Below are 20,324 nucleotides of genomic sequence, written 5' to 3'. Positions count from 1 at the left end.
TTATGGTCTCTTTTAAAAGGCGCCTATTTGCATGGATGTGTGCTTGAGAGGACTTGGGGTCTCACTTGTGCTGTTTCTTCTCAACATACCATCATATCTGGGCTACGGAACATTATACACAGCGCTTTGAGACATTTTCTGTTCAGTTAATGGCCTTTTTATACAGTTTCCTTTATTTAACTCACTCAAATATAATTAACTTATTTCTCTGAATAAATACAATTATTAAGAGTTTGCTTCTTGGCCTCTAAGTTAGTGACATCATTACCTGCTACGTACATGTATTTCAGGACAATGGATTCATTTTGGTTTAAGCCTGGCAGAGGTGTCAAAAACCATCCTAATTTTATTCAGCTAATTTAGTTATGCCAGGAAATTAAGCCAATGGATTAAACAAAAGCTGTCTCTCTTGAAGTGTTTATAAGTCAGTACAGGATCCTGAAGCATATTTTAAAGCACAAGTCTTTAATGACTTGGGAGTTCTTTAAATAAGAATTTCTTTGCAGTTCAGAAAACCTCGATTAACAAAAGAAAACTACATAAAAGTTATGGCTGGGCCATATCAACGATGTTATAGTTGGTTTGCTTGTTTTTGCCTGAAGCCTCATGACCCACGGCTTGCTACTGGCTACCTCCTAATTGATTTCAGTTCCACTCCCCGGTCATCTAGTCGGGGCTGTGAACCAGCCCTCTGTTCTTATGAGCTTCACTGCTACTGTCAGATTCCTCTGGGTTGAAGAGTTCTTTGTAAAGACATTTTGTACCTGAAATGTAACAATTCTGGTTTTTATTTTTTAATTTTTAGGGAAGATCTTGCCTCTAAGAAATGCTTAACAAATATTTTGTTTCAAGGAAAGAACTCACCGATCCACTTTTGCGTTTTTTATCTAGGCTAGTGAAAAGATTGAAAAAATGAATTCATTCATAATTCTAATTCTACCAAATGGAGGTCTACAATAATATGCCAGACAGGTGGCCTTCTAACACTCCTTTTTCTAAAGAAAAATTAAAAAAATTTTCAATGTCAGTTGACATTCAATATTAGATTAGTTTCAGGTGCACAGCATAGTGGTTAGACACTTATGTAACGTCTGAGGCCAATGTCTCCTCTTGCTGATTGCTTTTACCCACTTGAGTGATATAACTACACAGGACAACACACGGGGAAAACCCCCTAACCTGTCTGAGCTCATTTCTAGATCAGGTGGCACACTGTATGACTCTAGAATCTTACTTTTGTCAGAAAACATGGACCTCCATCCAGAAGAGTATGTCCTGCAAACTTATCTCTCAAGAGAAGGAAAGAAAAGCGTTTGGGTTGTGAGAGGAAATAGAATTAGAAGAGCATTTCTGGAATTCCCTTGGGCAAGAAGAGAGGACTGCAATTAGCTCTAAGTCTACTCAAAGAAGGCTCCTTCCAGCTCCCTGGTTTAGCCGAAACTCCTCTCCCTGCAGCTCTCTCTGCCTCTGGCGCTCCGCAGCACTGCGAGGCCACACTGGCCGGCTCTCATCCCTCTGCAGCATCCAGGTCATCACTCTCCACTACGTGGGTTTGAGGCTTCCACCAGCTGACCGTCTCAGCCTCAGCTCTCTTCTCTGCCATCTGCTAACTTCCCAGACACTCACCTCTGTTTGCTAAAGACTGATATCTCGCTCGTGGTCTTCCCTTCCTGAAAGTTCTACCATCTTCTCAGCGAACAGCAGAGAGCTAGGTGGACACACACACCAAACATCTGTTACCCTCCCACTGAAGAACTTCTTACTCTCTAAACTCTCATGACTTTTGCCTCAATTTCACATCCTTACCTGCATTTTCATGGTAATTCCTGCTGTTAACACCCAGAGCAGTTCTACCCTTGAAATCTTCAACTTGAGTAACGTATGCTCCGATCCTACACAATCCTTAGAAGTTTTTTCTTTTTTTATAAAGATTTTATTTATTTATTTTTAGAGAGGGAAGGGAGGGAGAAAGAGAGAGAGAGAGAGAGAGAACCATCAATGTGCAGTTGCTGGGGGTCATGGCGTGTAACCCAGGTATGTACCCTGACTGGGAATCGAACCTGTGACACTTTGGTTTGCAGCCTGCGCTCAATCCACTGAACTACGTCAGCCAGAGCAGAAGTTTTTCTTTTAATCCAAGTGAGGTTATTCTACACTTGCGCTTCACCTTCACTGAGAATGCTCACCCCGTGCCCACTCTGCTTTTCCTTTGCCTTTCTTGTACCTTCAAACCTATGTCCTGTGATGCCATCATTTAAGTCATCATCTCACTTAAGTATTTCGTTCTCCTACCCCCCCCCGAAAATGACCCTATCCCAAATCTATCCATCTGCCTTCCTTTTCCTTCCCAACTCTAGGCTAAGATATTTTAATCATGTATTTTAAATATTTGGTGATTAATTTGTTTAGTGTTTTTCTCGTTTTTGACTGGAAGCTCCATGTGAGTAGGGACACCGTGTCCCTCATTTCTGCACTTGCAGGAACTAGAGCGGAGCTGAATAAGCATCTGTTGAAGATATTACTCACTGGGCTGGCAAAATCCCCTCACTGTGTGGTGTGATGCCATTTCTGATGATGGCCTTCGACTTCAACACGGTCGTCAGTTCTGGGCACAGCCTGTCCACACGGCCCTCCTTTCCCTTCCACGCCTCACACTGCCCCTCGTTAGCCTTCAACACTCGCCTGCTTTCTCTGTCCGCTCTTTCCCAGGGGCACATTTTGCCTTTTACCTTCCAGAAAAAACTGAAGCAACTGAATGATGAGTCACGTGGATGCCTACCCTCCCCAGCCTCCAAACTGCCACTGTCTCTTTCCCCAGTCCTGTCATCTTTTCTCTGGACACATCCTCTCCTGCATCCCCAAGAACAAGATCTACGCATTGTCTGGTCTTCCACTTCTCTCTCTCTGCTCTCACGTCTTAACCTCTCAGCTGCATTTTACTGCACTCTCCTGATTTTCCTTCCACCTCCCCGACCCCTCCTCTCAGTCTCTTTTGGAGATCTCCGTTTTCTTTTGGGGGAACCCCAACCACATCATCCATTTGCTGGTGACTCCCAAGTCCTTACCTCCAACCCTGACTTCCCTGACCTTCAACGCTTCCACGCTTCAACGTGGAAGACCTGCCGGTATCTCAGATCTACACTGTCTCAAAGGGAACTTTTTGTGCACTGGCCCCAGCCTATTACCCACACAGCTCTTCCTCTGTGTTCCCTGGCTCAGTGAAAGGCCACACATCACCCAGTTTCCCAAGCCAGAAACTCGGAGTTATACTTGACTCCCCTCTCACTACCTCACACATTTGTATAAATGTCATGTCTTATGAATTATACCTGCTAAATATTCTCAAATCCATCTTTGTCTTTGTTCTATTACCATTCAAATAGAGGCAACCATGAGCTGCCATGGGTAGCAGCTTAATTTCCTGCCTGCGGCCATTTTTTCCGTTATAGTCACTGATCCTTCTCAGTAATTCTGAGCAAGTCATGCTTCCTTTAAAACCCTTCCTTCTGGCCCTGACTGGTGTGGCTCAATTGGTTGGGTGTCGTCCTGCAAGGTGCAAGTTCGCTGGTTTGATTCCTGGTCACGGCACATGCCTGGGCTGCCAGTTCTCTCCCCGCCTGAGGCGCATTCGAGGGGACAACCAATCAACATTTCTCTTTCTCCTTCCTTTCCCTTCTCTCTAAAAATAAATAAATAAATACTCTAAAAAATTAAAGTAATAAAGCCCTTCCTTTGGTAACTTCCAGTTCTGTTAGCAGAAGGTCCATGCACTCTCACAGGGACTAACAGATCCGGCTCTTGCTCATACCTGTGCAAATGCTCCACACTTCCCCTTCTCACTGCTGCACTCACATCCTCATAAACAGGCTCTACAACTTAGCTCTGTAGCTGTTCTTTCAGTTCCTCAGTCCTGCCGAGCTCTCCTGGCACCCAGGATGCAGAAGTGTTCTATTTGTCTGGGTAAATCTTTGCCTCCGCTTCACCAGGTCTGAGCTAGATAGCAGGAGAGTGTGAGAATGCTACGCCTCTGCTTAAAATCCTTAGATGATCCCTGTAACATATTTATTCATTTTCTACAGACTTGAAGAAGAATTCTCACAACCCGGGTGACATATGACCTAACCTCTGTTTTCTTTTCCGGCATCATGCCCCACTAGCCTGGGACATTCCACAGTGCATTCCGGCCATCAGGAACCACCTGCAGGTCCTAGGCTCACCACGCCTTTGCCTGCATCTAGCAGCCAGCCTGCATGCCTGGGCTGCCCTCTGCTCCCCTGGTCTGGCAATTCTGACTGTCCTTCAGAACCTAGGGGGCAACGTTTGCTCTTGAGAATCCCACTCCACCCGCCCAGTCCCCTTACCATCACTACCCACCCACTCCCGTGACTGATCTAGTTCAGGAGTCCCCTTCTCAGAGTGCCGGCAGCACCCTCTGAGTATCCGTCGTAGCACATATCAAAACTGTAAGGCAATTTGTTTATTGGTCTGTTATGCTGACCAGACTGTCACTTTCCTGAGGGGAAAGAGTACCTTATTCGCAGTTTCTAGAAAAGTCTTCAACATTTAGAAGGTGCCCAATCAATGTTATTGGTAAAAAAAAATAAATGAATAAATAAATAGGTGAATACATAAATTAATGAATGGATGAGGAGAGGCATTGTTCTGAAGTCCCTATGAAAACACTCATGCCCGCCTTATCCTGGGAAACATCTCGGGAGAACATTCCAGGTCCAGCTTCTTCATTGTTAGCAGAAAGGCAGGCCCCGTATCTCCTTCAGAGTTAGTTTTCCCTGAGCAGCGCAGTCTGAAATTGCATCTACTGAAGTAATCAGTTGGCTAACACATCCCTTCTTTTATACGCAAATGTCCAGGTAATGCCTACATACCTGAATGCCAATTTATTTACCTGAATTGCTTTCTCTCCTGACACCTAACAAAGCCCACCCCACTGAATGAACAGGAACTTTGTATTTCAGGGAGGAGGGAAGGTCTGGCGTGGGTATATTTTCCAAGCCTCCCAAATTACCCTGAGAGCAGCCATAGGTGAGAATCACTGTTCTTCAGCCCTTCCCCAACTTTGTGATGCACACGACTTTCCTGGGCACTTTAGAAAGGACAGCTGCCGACTCAGTGTGGCTCGGGTGAGGCCTGGGAATCTGTGTTTGCTGATGCTGCTGGCCTCGGGTCACACTTTGAACAGCAAAGATCTAGTTATTCTCCTCTTGCTACAGGCCTCTGGCTTTTTTTTTTTAAAGGGGTTAATCCATGGTGAGGAAGGGGTTAACAGAGAAGGTCTGCAAGAGCACACAGAGTAGCTACATGTTCAAATCCAGGTGTGTCTGCTGGTTGGTTTTGCGTTGCAGGAAACACGGATTGAAGTGTCCATTTCTGACTGTGCTCCTTTTGGGTGAATCACAGGCTAACTTGTCACCCCCTGTGCTAAGTCGGAGCATGATGGTCAAAGAAAATGTTACCTGAGAGTATCTAAAACGTACTACTCTCCCTCTCTCCTCCTCTCTCTTTCTCTCTGTTTTAGTTACATCATTCTCTTTAAAAATATCCTGATTGTTTTTTGATTCTCAATGAATAGTTTTAAACAGAGCATTTGTAACATTCATGACAGAGCACATTAAATGGAATACATCTGTGCATTATACTGATGGCGCATCTCCCTGAAGGATTTGTAACGTGAAATGGGCTGTCATTCGTCTTTGCTGTTCCCCTGTAAAATGAGACACTTTTAATTCCAGTTTTGCAGATTAGGAAAACGAAACGCAGAAAGCTAATCTGACCTAATTAAGATCACATACTAACAAACACAGGATATGGCCAGAACTGGCATCTTAGCTTTCCCAGGCTAAGCTGGCTTAGAGGAAAAAGAAACAGTCATCTTTCAAAAGACTGTGCTGTAATCATTCATAACGTTTGCAACTCTTTGAAACAAAGTTTACTATTTAACAGCCTTTCTCCTGCACATATCTGTCGCTGGAATTTATTTATATTCTAGTCATCTAATTATTAACTTACATTGCTTGGGAAAGAATTCAAAGTGGCCTTCCAGGAAAACGTAAAATAAGTTAATTCATATGCGTCGGACGAGAAAGTAAAGGGGAGTGATGCTAGTGAATCAAATGTATGCAGAGGTCCAGCAATGACAAGTTACAAACAAATTTGATCCTTTACTTACTAGCAGTCAAGGTGAAAAAGGAAACATGTCACAGAACCTGTATAAAAAAACAAACACACTTTTCCAGAAGCAGGATTATCCCTGGTAATGGCTCTCTGGCAGAGCCAGCAGCCTGACTTTGACTCAGGGATGGCTGGTCCACCTGGCCCTTCCATCCTACACACAACTCTGACTTCTTCTGAATGGGAAACCCCAGGGCATGCAAACAATGCTCCCAGTGTCTAATTCAAAAATAATTTAACTTGCTAGTTGGTTTACTATTTTCCATAGAGTTTTCATCAATATAACCCTAATATAATCAATGAATACTCAAATCGCAAAGCTTGAGTTAAGTTATTTAGCAAAGATTTGGTACATATGGAAAACTACACACACTCATTTTGATCTGTCAAAATAGAAATCAATGCCCTCAACATTTAATAGCAAGCATACAATCAAAATATAAGATAATTACTTGTAAATGGATATTAGAGATGGAAAAAAAGGATGAGAGAGGTTTTTTTAACACTCTTATAGTTTGCATATCATAAATTAACCCAATTATTTTAAATAAATGTATACAGTTGTGCCATCATCACCATCACCCAATTTTAGAATACGCCCATCATCCCAGAAAGTTCCCTTGTGCCCATTTACAGCAATCCCGTCTCCACTCCCAGCCCCGAGCAACAGCCATTCTGCTTTCTCCTCTCCAAGTTTGCCTTTTCTGGAAATTTCACATAAATAGAATTAAATAATATGCAGTCTTTTGTGTTTCGCTTATTTTACTTAGCGTCGTGTTTTGGCGGTTCATTCACATTGTTGTGTGGATCACAGCAGTGATTTTTTATTGTTGCGTAGTACTCCTCTCTCCAGCTGTCCCACGCTTCGTTCACTCACCTGCGCTGGCTGACACCAGAGCTGTTCCCGTGTTTTGGCCATTATGAACAATGCTGTGGTGGACAACCACATACATGTCCTTGTAAGAACATGCGTTTTCATTTCTCTTACGTACATACTTGTGAGTGGAATTGCTGGGCTGTATGAAAAGCATATGTTTAATTTTCATAAACACTGTCAAACTTTCCCAAAGTGGTTTTTGCACTTTCCGCTGGGATACAGTGAAGTCTGCTACAGCCCACTAACAATTTACAGCGGCTTTGGTTTTTCCATATCCTCACTAGCACTTAGTGTTGCCTATCTTTTCTGGGTAGCCCTTTTAGTTAGTATGGGTTTAGGGGACTTTAAATAGAAAGAACTTATTCCAAGTTTTAGTCAGAAATAGGATCAAAATTCCTCTCACCCCATTCACCCCATGCTCCCTGTACTTCCTCCTCTGAATAGTCCAGAAAATAAATTTTTTAAGGGTTTTAAGGCTATTCAACTTACCCTCTATTATCTTTTTAATTCCATGATTTTCAATTTCCCTTAAATAATCTAAAAAATGCTATCAATTTGAGTTTCCTGTTGTATCAAAGGCTTACCGAAAAGCACCTTGGAGTTGGCGGTCACCAGGACACAGAAAGGCCCTTCCGCCACAGAAGGTCCCCCCGCCACAGAGGGGCCATCCCATCTCTCTCACACTAACTGGTCGGGTAAAGCCGGGGTCCTCATCCTGGCCCACACTCCATCTTACACCCACTCCCTTTTAAATATAGGTAATTTGTGCATTTGTAAAACAAACCTTTGCATTCAAAATAAGCTTATGGCATTGCTAATGTTCTTTCCCTTTAACTGATTAATTCAATTTATCTGTTTTTCATATCTTGACCACGAATTTTAAAAAAATGATAGGGTACTACTGCTTGAAAATTACCCAGCAGGTAAGAAAAACTACATGTTATATATGTGTGTATTTATCATACAACTGGCTCTCTTTTTTGGAAAGAATTTGATTGACAAATGTAAATTTTGACTGGAGAATTTTTAAAGCAAACACTGCTGTGCAATTGCCAGGAGAATGGTGCCGGGGTAGCCAACCACAGCAAATTGCCACATGTCACATTTGAATTAACAGAGGTGTGCTTCAGCAGTCTTTCCACTAAGATACCTGCTGAGTTCCTATCACCTGAAAAAAAGTTTTTTCCAACTTAATTGTGAATTGTGTAATAAAATAACCTCATCTCCTACTGTGAGAGGTTGTAACTCGCAGGCCTCAGGAATCAGTCTGCCATACTTATGTGGTGCCATTTTTCTTTACGAAGGTTTTTTGCGTGTTAATAGGCAAGAAAGGGGAGACCATGGTCCACAGAGAGGCAGAGAGACCCTGTTGCTATCAAGAAAAGGCCAGCTGGTGCCAGGACACTTCGCCCAGGGGATTACCAGGATCCAGCCCTTGCAGAAATGACCAGTTATTGGAAGTTCCATTTACTTTAAAGACAATAGCTTGAGCCGCACAAAAGTGATGATAAATCAGAATGTGCATATATTTATCAGGCTGAATGCATCTTTCAGGTGAACACAATGCCTCCTTTTCTGTATTAATAACTGAGTACTCATGGAAAGTTTGCTCGGTTAGTAGAGAACAAAACAGAATGGATGGCTCTGAGCGGCAGCATCCAGGCCTTGACGTCCCAGGAGCTGTCTCTCAGCTGCCACGGCTATGCAGGGTACAGCCCCCCTCGTGACCGTATTGTCCATGTCCTGTGGCCGCTCTATCCCCCAGAGATTTCAGGACTGCACTGCCAACATTTGCCTCTTCAGACCTCCCCTACTCCACGTTGTATTTGATGACGAAGCTGCTCCCTGTTTTCAGTAAAGTAGTTGGCCTCTGGGTCTAAGAGATATTCTCCTTCTCAGTCTGGATTTAACTGCTTCGAGCCTCTGAGGGTCACCTGATGTCTTTCAGCAGGAGGGGCAGCACCTCTCATGTACTGTACGCACGGGCCTAGGGTACTGCAAGTGTGACAGACTCCCAGTCTCCTTTGAGGTAATCTGGAGAAGTGGCTGTAAATACGGCCTCTGGAGCCAGGCCACCTCCTGGGTTAGAATCCTAATGCAAGTTTCGTCATCCGCAAAAAGTAAAGATAATGGTACCGGTCTCGCAGGGTCAGTATGAGGATCGAATGTGTTAATACATGTTAACTGCTTACAACAGTGCCAGATGCATAGACCTTCAGGAAGTGTTAGCTCTTACTATTCTACTTCATTATCTTCTATTTTTATTTTATGATACTCTATTTTCTGTTATTATTCTCCTGCATTCTGTTGTTCTACTCCTCTATTAATCTATTTAACATTCCTTCCTTATACATGTATATTACATTACTCAATGTAGAAATAAAACAGCAGTTTGGTAAAACAGACAAAAGAACAAACAAACAAACACACATGTGTGTGTTTTAATTCTTCAAAGAGAGTTTTAAAATAAAGGAACTACGGAAGGTGCAGTATTAGTTCTCTATTGCTGCTATAAAGATTAGCATAAACTGAGTGGCCTCAGACAGCATGAGTTTATTATTTTATAGCTCTGAAGGTCAGAATTCTGAAAAGGGTTGGCAGGGCCGCATTCTTTCGGAATGCTCTGGGGAGGAAACATTCCTTCCCCTTTCCAGCTTCTAGAGGCTGCATACATTTCTTGGCTTGTGGCCACGTCACTGCAGCCTTTGCTTCTGGCGCCACATCACCTCTGATTCTGACCCTCCTGCTCCCTCATCGCTTGTAAGAACCCCATGACTACATAACACCATCCAATTAATTCTGGATAATCTTCCCATTTCAAGATCCTTAACTCAATCATACCTGTGAAGTCTCCTTTGCTATGTAAAGCAACACGTTCACAAGATCCAGGGCTGGGATGCAGGCAGCTTTAGGGAGGCATCATTCTGCCTACCACCGAGGGAAAAGCACTGGGTGATCCCTTCAGGCCACTTAAGCCAGTGGCATCCAACCAGAGGTGACTGTGCTGCCTCCAGTGACATTCGGCAACATCTGGAGATGTTTTTGGTTGTCACGACTTGGGGGGGTGGAGTGTTACTAGGCACCTCATGGGTAGGATTCAGGGACACTGCAAAACATCCTATAATGTACAGGACAGCCTCCTCCCCCAACAAAGAATTGTCCAGCCCCAAACGTCATCAGTGAGAAAGCTAAGAACACCTGATTGAAAGCACATGATTCTGTGAAATCTTCCAAGTTAGCAAGGTTGCCCTGTAGTGGGAAGCAGTTACAGGATTTAGATCTATATAGAGAAGTTTGAGAAATCACATACAAACCCTATAACTCCATATCTTTGACAATCTTATACAGTAAATAAGAGATGAAGAATATTACTCATGCTTTAACAGCAGGGTTGTAAGCACTGCCTTACCTGGTTATTTGTTAAGTAGTTTGTTTTATTTTAGGTCTGGTGTAATCTTTCACACTGCTGCATTTCATATATAAACAAGTTAATTTAAAGTGTTTACCATAAACCTCATTTTATGTATATTATGAATATTTCAATTCATAGATGCTCAGACTTAAGTACCTAACAATCAACAGATTTCAAGGTGACCCACAGCCTTCTGCAATATTTTTTTTTTTTTTGCTTTGAGATGGCCCCTTGACCTTGCAGGGTCACAGAGAGAAGTGCACTTCCCATCCACTGGCAGAAAGATTTAAGTTAGAATCAACTTCCACTCAAAGTAAGCACCTTGGCTATCAATACTTAATTTTTCATTTCTCAAGAATTTCTGTACTCTGGTTTGGATTTTCCTAGCCTTTTAAAAAGTAAGTTATAGAATTGCTAGTAGGAGACTGTATATGTTTTTCAACATTTTTTCTCCACCGTCATTTTCCTTTCCATCCACTCCACTCTTCTCATTCTCTCCCTTCCTTTAGTACTTTTTTCCTATTCAAGGTTTCCTTTAGAATTTTCTTCACTTGCAGCAACTTCTAAAAGCAATAGTTATATTATCTATGGCAGAACAGATTTCTTAACTAGCAGATGACTGTGTGTGCGCATGGGTGTGAAATTGTATCCATAAGGGTTAATTTGAATTTCATTTTTTTTCACCCAGGAAGAGTAATAACTATGGATATGAAAGTATTCTAACAGATTGTGAACCAACAGAGCAGAATGAAGAAAAACACGATGCTATTCAGTAACCTTGTTTACCAACTGAAGCTATTTCTATTGTATACATTTCTCTGCCAAGATACGGTTCTACGAGGTACTCTACATTCGGTGTGATTTCTAAGCTACAATAAAAGGATACAGGTTAAATACCTTTTAATGAGTTGAGGCTTGTCAAAGACTATTTAAAAAGCCAAATCCATACATCTAAACATTAAGTCCTATCTAAGATTCCAGATTTCAAAAATCACATTTCTCCCGGGGTGGGTGCCGAGAGAGAAAACGGCCGAGATCTCCTGGCCTACCTACTAGTAAAAGGATCCAGTTTCTTCAAAAACAAAATGTAAGAAAAAAGAAAGAGGGAAATAAAAGTGTGATGGAGAAGAGAAGAGACGGTGTGAAAGAGCCTTAAGAGACACATGAAGTGTTCTAAGGACTGAGAAATTTAGAGATAATTAGAGGGCAACACACACGTGGCAGTTTCTCAGAGCAGGATGGCATGAACATATAATAGGGCAGCTGGTGGAGGGAAGGGAGGAGGAGGAGTGGGGAGAGAGCAAATGGTAACTTTGACAACTTGGGCACATTATTAACTCTGGCACAGGGACCCTGGCTATCTCCCAGCCAAGGCACCTGTACAGCCATTTCCCTGGGGACAAAAGGAACTTCTCTGGTCTCTGGGAAACCAGAATGGTTGGATGGGAAAGTGCCTGTTATGTTGAGCAGCAAATGGCTATTACCCCAATCAAGTCTTTCTCAAGCTACCCACATCCTGTCTCAAATGAGTATACAGCAAGTGCAGTTTAGATCCAGAGCAAAAGAGATAATAATAACAACAATAATAATAATGATAAATCAAAAAGCAATAAAGAAATGCAAAGGAGCACATATTCAAAATATTAGACTATAACCTTTAATCCTAAGATATCTTCCCATCATTATTTTGCAAAGGTCAGTGAATAACAAAAACCCGGATTAAGAATATGCAACAGCAAATGGTTACAAATCTTTTGAGGCAGATTGTTTCTTGGGAGGAAGTTTAGAATCTCTTGTCAAAGGGCATTAATACTGTGTTTATATCCAGGGTGCTGTGCCCAGTTACACCTTTCTTCTCCTTGTCAGAATGTTCTTCTTTTTCACCACTCTGATGGATGTGACTTCTGCAGCTCCTTACACCTCTCTGACCTTTCCTTCTACTCTACTGTTTGATGTCCTCTTAAATTCTGCTGTTATACCTCTTCTCTTCTCCTTTTGGGAACTCCAATACTCCCAAGGCCCAGCTGTCACCCCTGGCCTGTCAGATCCTGCATCTACTCCACAGGAGATTCTCTAACCCTCCATCTCTACCTGCCTGCTGCCTGTCCCCACTGGGATATTACTCCTGGCTTAGACTCAATATATTACTCCTGGCTTAGACTCAACACACACGAATTCATATTAACCACACCCCTCCCTAAAACAGGCTTACCTCCTAACTTTTCTACGTCTGTGTGCATTCATACCATTCTCCCGAGTCTTTTAGGTTTTAAAACTGGGCATCATTTCCAAATTATTCAAACCCTTCATTGAGCAAGTCAGTTCTATCTAGCCATCCCATTCTCCCTTCACTTTGCCCCAAAGCTGTCTCATCCCATCACAGGCTGACCTCTCCAGCTCACACCTGACTTAGAGCAACAACCCCTATCTGCCCACCCGTCCTGGCTTATTACTTCTCACATAATCCATCTAGACTAGCATTCCCAGAATCATCTTTCAGTTTTTGCTTTATCAAGTGACCTGTTCAGGAAAATATCCATTTCTCAGTTATTACAACATCAAGGCTAAACACAGATGTTCAAAGCTCTCAATAATGTGCCCCTACCTATCGGGTCTATGTTTTCACTGCTTCTCAGCAACGTGATTTATTCCTGCCATTCTTTCTTCTTGTTGGGAATTCCCTCTGCTGTATCTCCCCTTCCAATCCTAGCCCTGCTTCAGGGCCCCTCCCAAATCTCAACCTCTCCATGTAACTTAAATGACTACGTGTCACTCCCTTCTTAAGTTCTTTTTTAGAATAAACATGTCAAGTAATCTACTATTTAAATACATTTTTATTTTTCTTGCCTATAAGTGATCCATAATGAATAAAATAGTAAACAAAGCAAATTTAGAGATATATCTATTAGCATTGATTTTTAAATGTTATACATTAATTATAACTACTATAACTACTATATTTAAAAACCATCCTCTTACCTGATTTTATGCATTCTGCTGACTTGCAAATACCATCTAGAAAAAGAAGGGTATACACATAAATATTTGCAATACAAGTTTTCTAATTCCTCCCTATCTTTTGTTCTTCTAAAAACCACCAATTATATAACCAATTCTGTAAAGCAAGAACTAAACCTGAATATTACATATCATTGTTAGTAGTTTAAATATATGGAGGAATAAAGTGGGAAAATCCTAAATTTAAAATTTTCATTATGAAGAAAAATGTGTTTATTGCATCATCTCTACCCACTATGCTCTAGGTCTTTTAAATTGAAATAATCAGTTGTTTTAGTCTGGTAATCATGGTTTGTTTGTTTTTTGGTCATTAGGGAACCAATCTTTTCTAATCCTTATTGTGAAACACTTCTAAGCCTCCATTTTGACCTCTCACATTCCTGTGCAGCCCTTTCGAATTTCAACGACACAACAAAACTGACTAATTGAAGTTGGCCGCAAAATTGTGTATACTTTAATCAAATGAAATTATACATTAGAATCCTCATAAAATCAGCATGAGTGCATTAAATATACTTGGCAAGGAATCATTTAGCTCAAACGTTCAAGACATTGTACTTTAGTCAAAGTTAATTGTCTTGACATATTGATGTTACATTTTACAAATGCACCTTTATAGAACTACCTTTAATTTAATTGTCTTTCTCTTTAACGCATCAACAGATGGGAAATGCGTCAGATGCAGACGCCACTCGCCACTCTCTTCGGCATTTACACGTGCAGAGGAGCTGGAGCAACTCACCGTCGTAGTTGGCGTAGAGCGCTATCATCGTCACAGCGATGACCGCGAGGAGCAGGACCAGGACGGAGAGACTGATCTCCAGTGGGGTCCATCGCTGTTTCTTCTTTGGCTTTGGAGTGTTGTTATCAGTTATATCCATCTGACTTTCTGATCTGCCCATCACCTAAAATCTGCAAAAAGTTTAAAAATTTTTTTAACAGTTTCTAATAAACTAATAAACAGATAAAAAGAGGACGTATATGTATACAATATTCCAAATGCTTAACGAATAAAGTAAAAGTTAACTTATTTTAAGTAAGAAGTAAAAGTTTTTAGTTGAAAGTGAAAATTTTCTTTTTGCCCTGGCTGGTGTGGCTCAGTGGATTGAGGGCCAGGGGTCACCAGTTGGATTCCCAGTCAGGGCACACACCTGGGTTGGCTGGGTCCCCAGTGGGGGGGTGCGTGGGAAGCAACCACACACTAATGTTTCTCTCCCTTTCTCTCTCCCTCCCTTCCCTTCTCTCTAAAAATAAATAAAATTAAAATAAAAAAGTCAAGATTTTGATTCCCACAGAGAAGAATACAGAGCCCAGTGAATTTGACAGGTCATTATCCCAACCTTTCGTTTTTGTTTTTTCTTTTATGCTCACAGAAGATGCAAGCAAAACTAGACAAGAGATTCGGTTAAATACTCACACAGGATTCCTTCAGCAGTTCCTAAGCAAATAATTGCTCTACTATCATTAAGGAAACTTTTAAACCACCGTTCTGAACTTTGGACGATGTCAAAGGTGACTTTTATATCATGTTCCAGGGGCTCCCTTTATAGGCCTGGAAATCAATAACTAACACTTTGCGGTTTTGACTAGGCAATAATTTGAAATAGGAGTGCAGATTAAAAACAAACACATGATAGTTTCTTTTTAGTCTTAAAAACAACTTTTGATTTTACAGCTCAAAATTATGACGACTGCCAATAAAGGTAGCTATGAACTGGTTAGACAACATTCTGAAAATGGTCACTCACTGGACCAAAAGTCAGTGGTTTACCTCCAGGGATGAAAGATGTTAACCATAATTTCTTTGTGCAACTGAAGAAGAAAAAAATATGATTTTAAAAATCCTACCTTGTAGGTAAGGGTAACAATGGTCAAGCTGTTTGCTTAACTCATATGTATTTCGATATTAATACTTCTAATAACAGTGGACACTTATTGAGCACTCCCCATGTGTCAGTCATAGCTCTTCAGGCTTTACATGTACTAGTGCATCTAATCTTTGCAAGGGGGATATTGATATTCTAACCCTGCACAGCAGGAAGCAGAGGAGCAGAAAGGTCAGGTAATTTGCCCAAGGCGACACAATTAGTACACGTTCTTCATAAAGAACACACTTGGTTACTGCTTGACATAAAATTGTGTCATCATATAATAAAACCTACTGTAGATCATACTGTCTAAGTTTTGGGGGGAAATTTAAGGGATATTAAGCTTAAATATCGGATTTCATTATGTTTCTTTTAGAGGCCTATTGATTCTCTCTGGGCCATCTACGAATGCCCAGATAACTTCAGTTTTTCTGTAGGGCTGTAATGTAGAAAGAGCATTGTAAACTAACAGATTAGCTTTTTATAGCTTGATAAAAATTAAGTATATAATTTAGTTCCTAGGTGAAGCAACTGCTCCGAATTGCTCTTTTAGGTAAAGATCTTTGTTGAACATTCACAATTCCCTGAGGATATGTTTTGTGGAAACTGAGGCACAGGATAAAGAAGAGACAAAGTCTACATTTGAAGTGTGGTCTGGCAGATCCAGCAGATAAGTAGACATTTAATCTCCCTGGTGAATTATTAATAAGTGAACCACAGCAACTAAACTTTAAAGTTCTGGATACAGAATCTTAAGCATGCTCTCCTCTTGATTACATGAGGCTATAACCAAGGACAGACTTTCAAATAAAAATATTTTATTAGACCATGAAAACCGTGTCTGCTCAATAAAAGTGGAATGTAATGTACCTGAATGTTAAAATGTCTTTCTTAATGGTTATGTAACTCATGTTGTCTTGGTCTCAGCCCCTGGGGTTATGATATGGAATTACTTTGATTGTAGTCCTTGTAGTTTTAATAGGGGTGGTTGGGGAAAGAAAAGATGAAAACAAATTTAACACTTACACCACACAGAGAGATAAACAATCAAAACTTCCCTCAGAATAAACCGAGACTGACCTAAAGAACATATGTATCACATTTGCAGAAGTATTTCCCTTTCTTGAGTATTTCTCCCCTGCTCTAATATCTCAAAAGACCATCTAAAGAAATATAATATGACCCACTTCTGTCTTTAGTTCTTTCTCTGAAACAACAATCAGTTTCCCCAGAAAAACTTCTGGCCAAGAATCAGGGCAGCTACGGGGTTAAATGAAAGGTGCTCTTTAGCGCCACCAGGCTTCTGCAGGAAAACTTCTGGGCTCCTAGTGGTTCTGCACCTAAGGCAGCAGAAATCATTACAGGGAACCCAAGGCAGGGACTGAAGCTGTTGAGCCCTTTTACCTACGTCAAAGAATAGCAGCTTTGAATCACCTGCAAGCTCTCCATCTGCCCTTTTTGGAAATCCTCTGCAAATTTCAGTCTTTTTGTTCCTGAGTAGCACTGTTCAATAACAGCACTGAGCAAAGCAGAAATGATCCAAGTTTAACCTCCTAGTTAACTTTGTTATTCATTTCCAGGTAGTTCCAGTGGAATCAGTACCTTCTTTTAAAGAAACAGAGGTCAGAATCTTGGACCTCAGGAAGTCCCAGATACTTGAATACTCAACTCTATCACACCCAGCACCATTTGAGAGAGGGCTTGGAAAGGACAGCAATTACACAAAAGAAATACACATATATAAACGTTGGTACTTGCAGTCCCCAAATAAAACAAGATATGCCAAAACGTAGTTCACCTTCACTGGAAATATGCTAGAAAGCATAAACAGAAAAGTAGATGCTTTCACAGGAAAGAATAGAGAATTAAGAGATCTAACCCAAAGGAATCTTACCAACTTGACAACATCATCCACATAAATGATCATTTTGCTGAAGTGAAAGCTGAATTTCACAGCAATATAAAGCAGAAATGCTTATACCAATTGCGAACAGTCACATAGTCAAATAAAAAAACTCCCAGCATAATTGGTTTGTTAAAAGGAAGTCTATAAACCTAAGCAATTTTCATCTTCACAGCACATTACTACATTAATATTTCAGCAAGTGCCTGAAGGTACCCTATGCAATTAAAGTTTGTATTATGGAAACTGAGGCACAGGAAGCTGGAGAAACAAGTTCCAGAGTTAACTGTAGCTTCAGAAGCACAGGAGGCAGGCACTCAAGAGAAATCATCGTGTTTGCCATGGACGTTAAATTGTAGATGTTTGCAGGGCCAGGAATATGGAGTTCTGGACACAAAGTGCCATCCACATTACTCCCATAAGCTGTTCAACGGAAGTCACTGCATTGAGTTCAAGAAATTGTTGGACAATTGTAGAACCCAGCAATAATGCAGCAGAGAGAGGTACGCGCCTTCGTAACTGATTTGCCGATGAGGAGCTCCCAAACGCTGACGCTGTAAACCAGGTACCACTTTTCAGTTTAAATTACCATTTACATCATATATGGGAGAGGAATGGACTTGACCGAGTGGCTAAAGATGAATGTTAGGTTGCAGTATCCTTATTTTCAAATTACAAGAAGACAGACTGATTAAGTATGGAAACTTTCATTTACAAAAGAACTGCCCCCCACCCCTGTCAACCAACCTTTGTGTGATTTAAGTATGCTATACTGCACTTATTACATAATAGGAAACTAAGGTTCTAAGCAAAACGAAGAGGAAAAGAAAATGAAAAGATCTTCATGTGAGGAAAAGTAAGAATAGAAAAGTGAGTTGCAAAGGAGGAGAAAATCCGACAGAATTCAAAATGAAAACAAACCTTGCTTAAAAAATAATAATAAAACCAGTGTCTGTACAGCGGAACGGCAAATTCCCAGCCCCCAAACCAGCCCCGCTGCAAATAGGCAGCGTGATCTCGATAACTGCACTTAACTCCTCGTGTCAGCGGCTGCAGGGAGCTGTGGAAATGAACCCGAAGAGTCGACCTGACTGCACTTCAGAGCCCTCCTCCAGGTCACCTCGGCCCCATGCCCTCACTCTTCAGGTCCCAGTGTGGCTCCTTCCCCGGACACGCCTCCCTGGTCCGCGTCCGCGGGGTCCCAGGCGCTGAGATCGCGCCGGACCTGACCCGTGGACCCCGCTCCGCGCGCCTCGAGGGCAGCGGCTCTCTCCTGTGGGCTCTGACCTCCCCGCGCACATCCCACCAGCTCCCACCACCCCGGGCTCTCGCGCCCTTCGGACTCTTCTCCCGCTCCCAGGTGCCAGCTCGCTCTCCCGGGACTCGCCAGTGGGATTCGGGAGAAGTTGAAGGCTGCTGAGCAGACACATCCCGACCAATGAGCGCACGGGGCCAGGCGCCCCGCGGAGCGCCGGTCGGACCACAAGTCTGCCCAGGAGCGACTCGAGCGGCGCGGGGCTGCGCCGGGCCGAGGCCGGACTCCGGGGAGGTTACCAGCCCGCCTCGGCCCGGGCCCGAGGCGAAGGGGACCCCGGGCATCCCTCGGACCCGCACCCGGAAGGACTCACCGTGGCCTCTCAGCAGATCCCGCACCGGGAGTTGGGCGGCTGCTCCCGCCTGCGCTCGGTCCAGCTTCGCCACTTGCTCATCTCTGCGCCCCGCACGTCTCGGCGCTCTCGCCACCCCCCCTCCTCGCCGCTGCAGGACCAGCGAGAGGAGCAGTTCCCCGGGTGACCTGAAGGTTTCCGCTAGGTCTCCCCAATCCTGTCACATCATGCGTGGGGGCCGGGTGTGCCTGTCTGTGTGTGCGTGTAAGAAACCCCCACCCCCAACCCATGCCCCACCTCACCCTTCCCAAAAGGGCTATGTCAAACATTCTTGGAATTGCTTAGCTTGGGGCTTTCTAGAAAACAATGCATTGCCTTTTCGAGATTCTGTTAAGTGCTGATAAAGATTCTATCTTCCTCCCTCCTGGAGCTCTTCTCCTTTTCTCCCATTCTCAGATCCTTTCTCACATTGTTATTGATCGTTTTCCTCTCTTCATCCAGGTTTACTTCCTTTCTCGTTTTCCTTTGTTTCTCTTCCTCCTTCCTTCTTGTTTCTTTCTTTTCTTTGCCTCAGTCTCCCGTTTTCCTTCTCTCCTTCCTTTTTCCCCCCTTTGTTTTTCGTCTTTCTTCCCCCTCTTTCTTTTTCTTGGTCAGACCAACATGATGTTAAGAACTGCATTCTGCACTGAAACTCCGCGCCTGCTTCCTGACTCAGGAATCTTGTAATGAGTGTACCTGAGGGCTGGGAGATGGAGAGTGAGAGAGTCAGAGAAAAATAAGCTGAAGTGTGTCTGTACTATGTTCTAAAATTAAATGTAATGTGTCTGGGACCCTTGTCAGTTAAATGCAGCCAAGCAGCACATCATTTAAGACCTGTGGTTCCTTCTCTAGGGGGTAAAAAATAAACCAACAAAATTCTTTTTCCAAGAGAGCTGTTTCTTTATAAAAGCTGCCTCTGTCAGCTATAAATATCAAGGAACTAAGAAAAACTGAACATCCTCTCATTTTTTTTTATTTTTTGCTTCCTTAATTTTTAGTTCAATTATTCAATTATTCATGTGTATAAGCAACTTGAACATTGATTCGTTTCCTCGTTTGAATCACATATAATTGCAAACACACACTCACCCACACACCTCTTGGGAAATTTGTACTGAAATACAAGTGGATTTTCCTAAACTTGGCAATATCTGTTTTTTTAATTGATATTTTCAGAACATTTCACCCCAAAGCAGCAGCCATATCTGTTTTTAACATCAAAATAACTCACTGCTTGAGAGACCCTCTGCACTGATAAATTTTACATACTTTTCATAGTAGAGAAAGCTGAAAAGCAAGAAGAAAAAGGGATACTTGCTCATGATACAGTAAATGGAATACGGTGGACAGGCATTAAAGGAGTCGTAACAGTTATTAAATTAGATTAATACAGAGAAATTTAATGTATAGA

General features: G+C 42.2%; 1 protein-coding gene across 6 annotated transcripts in view; it reads right to left on the bottom strand.

Annotated features, from left to right (window-relative positions):
• MME (membrane metalloendopeptidase) overlaps positions 1 to 19,162 on the bottom strand; it is a 91,963-nt gene extending 72,801 nt beyond the window's left edge. The window contains exons 1-3 of one of the 6 annotated variants that reach the window (XM_045851315.1): positions 18,896 to 19,162; positions 14,239 to 14,408; positions 13,458 to 13,493 (exon numbers count right to left, since the gene is read on the bottom strand). In XM_045851315.1, coding sequence (XP_045707271.1) covers positions 13,458 to 13,493; positions 14,239 to 14,398 — 196 coding nt within the window. In that variant the 5' untranslated portion in view covers positions 14,399 to 14,408; positions 18,896 to 19,162. Of the gene's footprint in view, positions 1 to 13,457; positions 13,494 to 14,238; positions 14,409 to 14,913; positions 14,982 to 16,234; positions 16,256 to 16,798; positions 16,834 to 18,188; positions 18,529 to 18,895 lie in introns of those variants that run through there. The other 5 variants (XM_045851316.1, XM_045851317.1, XM_045851319.1 and 2 more) reach the window with 5 other exon arrangements.
• Between the last annotated feature and the right edge of the window lie 1,162 nt (positions 19,163 to 20,324).

The sequence above is a fragment of the Phyllostomus hastatus genome, unplaced genomic scaffold (assembly GCF_019186645.2).
Source record: "Phyllostomus hastatus isolate PE091 unplaced genomic scaffold, TTU_PhHast_1.1 phas_contig_86, whole genome shotgun sequence".
In the NCBI taxonomy this organism is placed as follows: Eukaryota; Metazoa; Chordata; class Mammalia; order Chiroptera; family Phyllostomidae; genus Phyllostomus; species Phyllostomus hastatus.
Note: the sequence above shows the minus strand (reverse complement) of the source record. Positions and strands in the feature narration are given on the sequence as shown.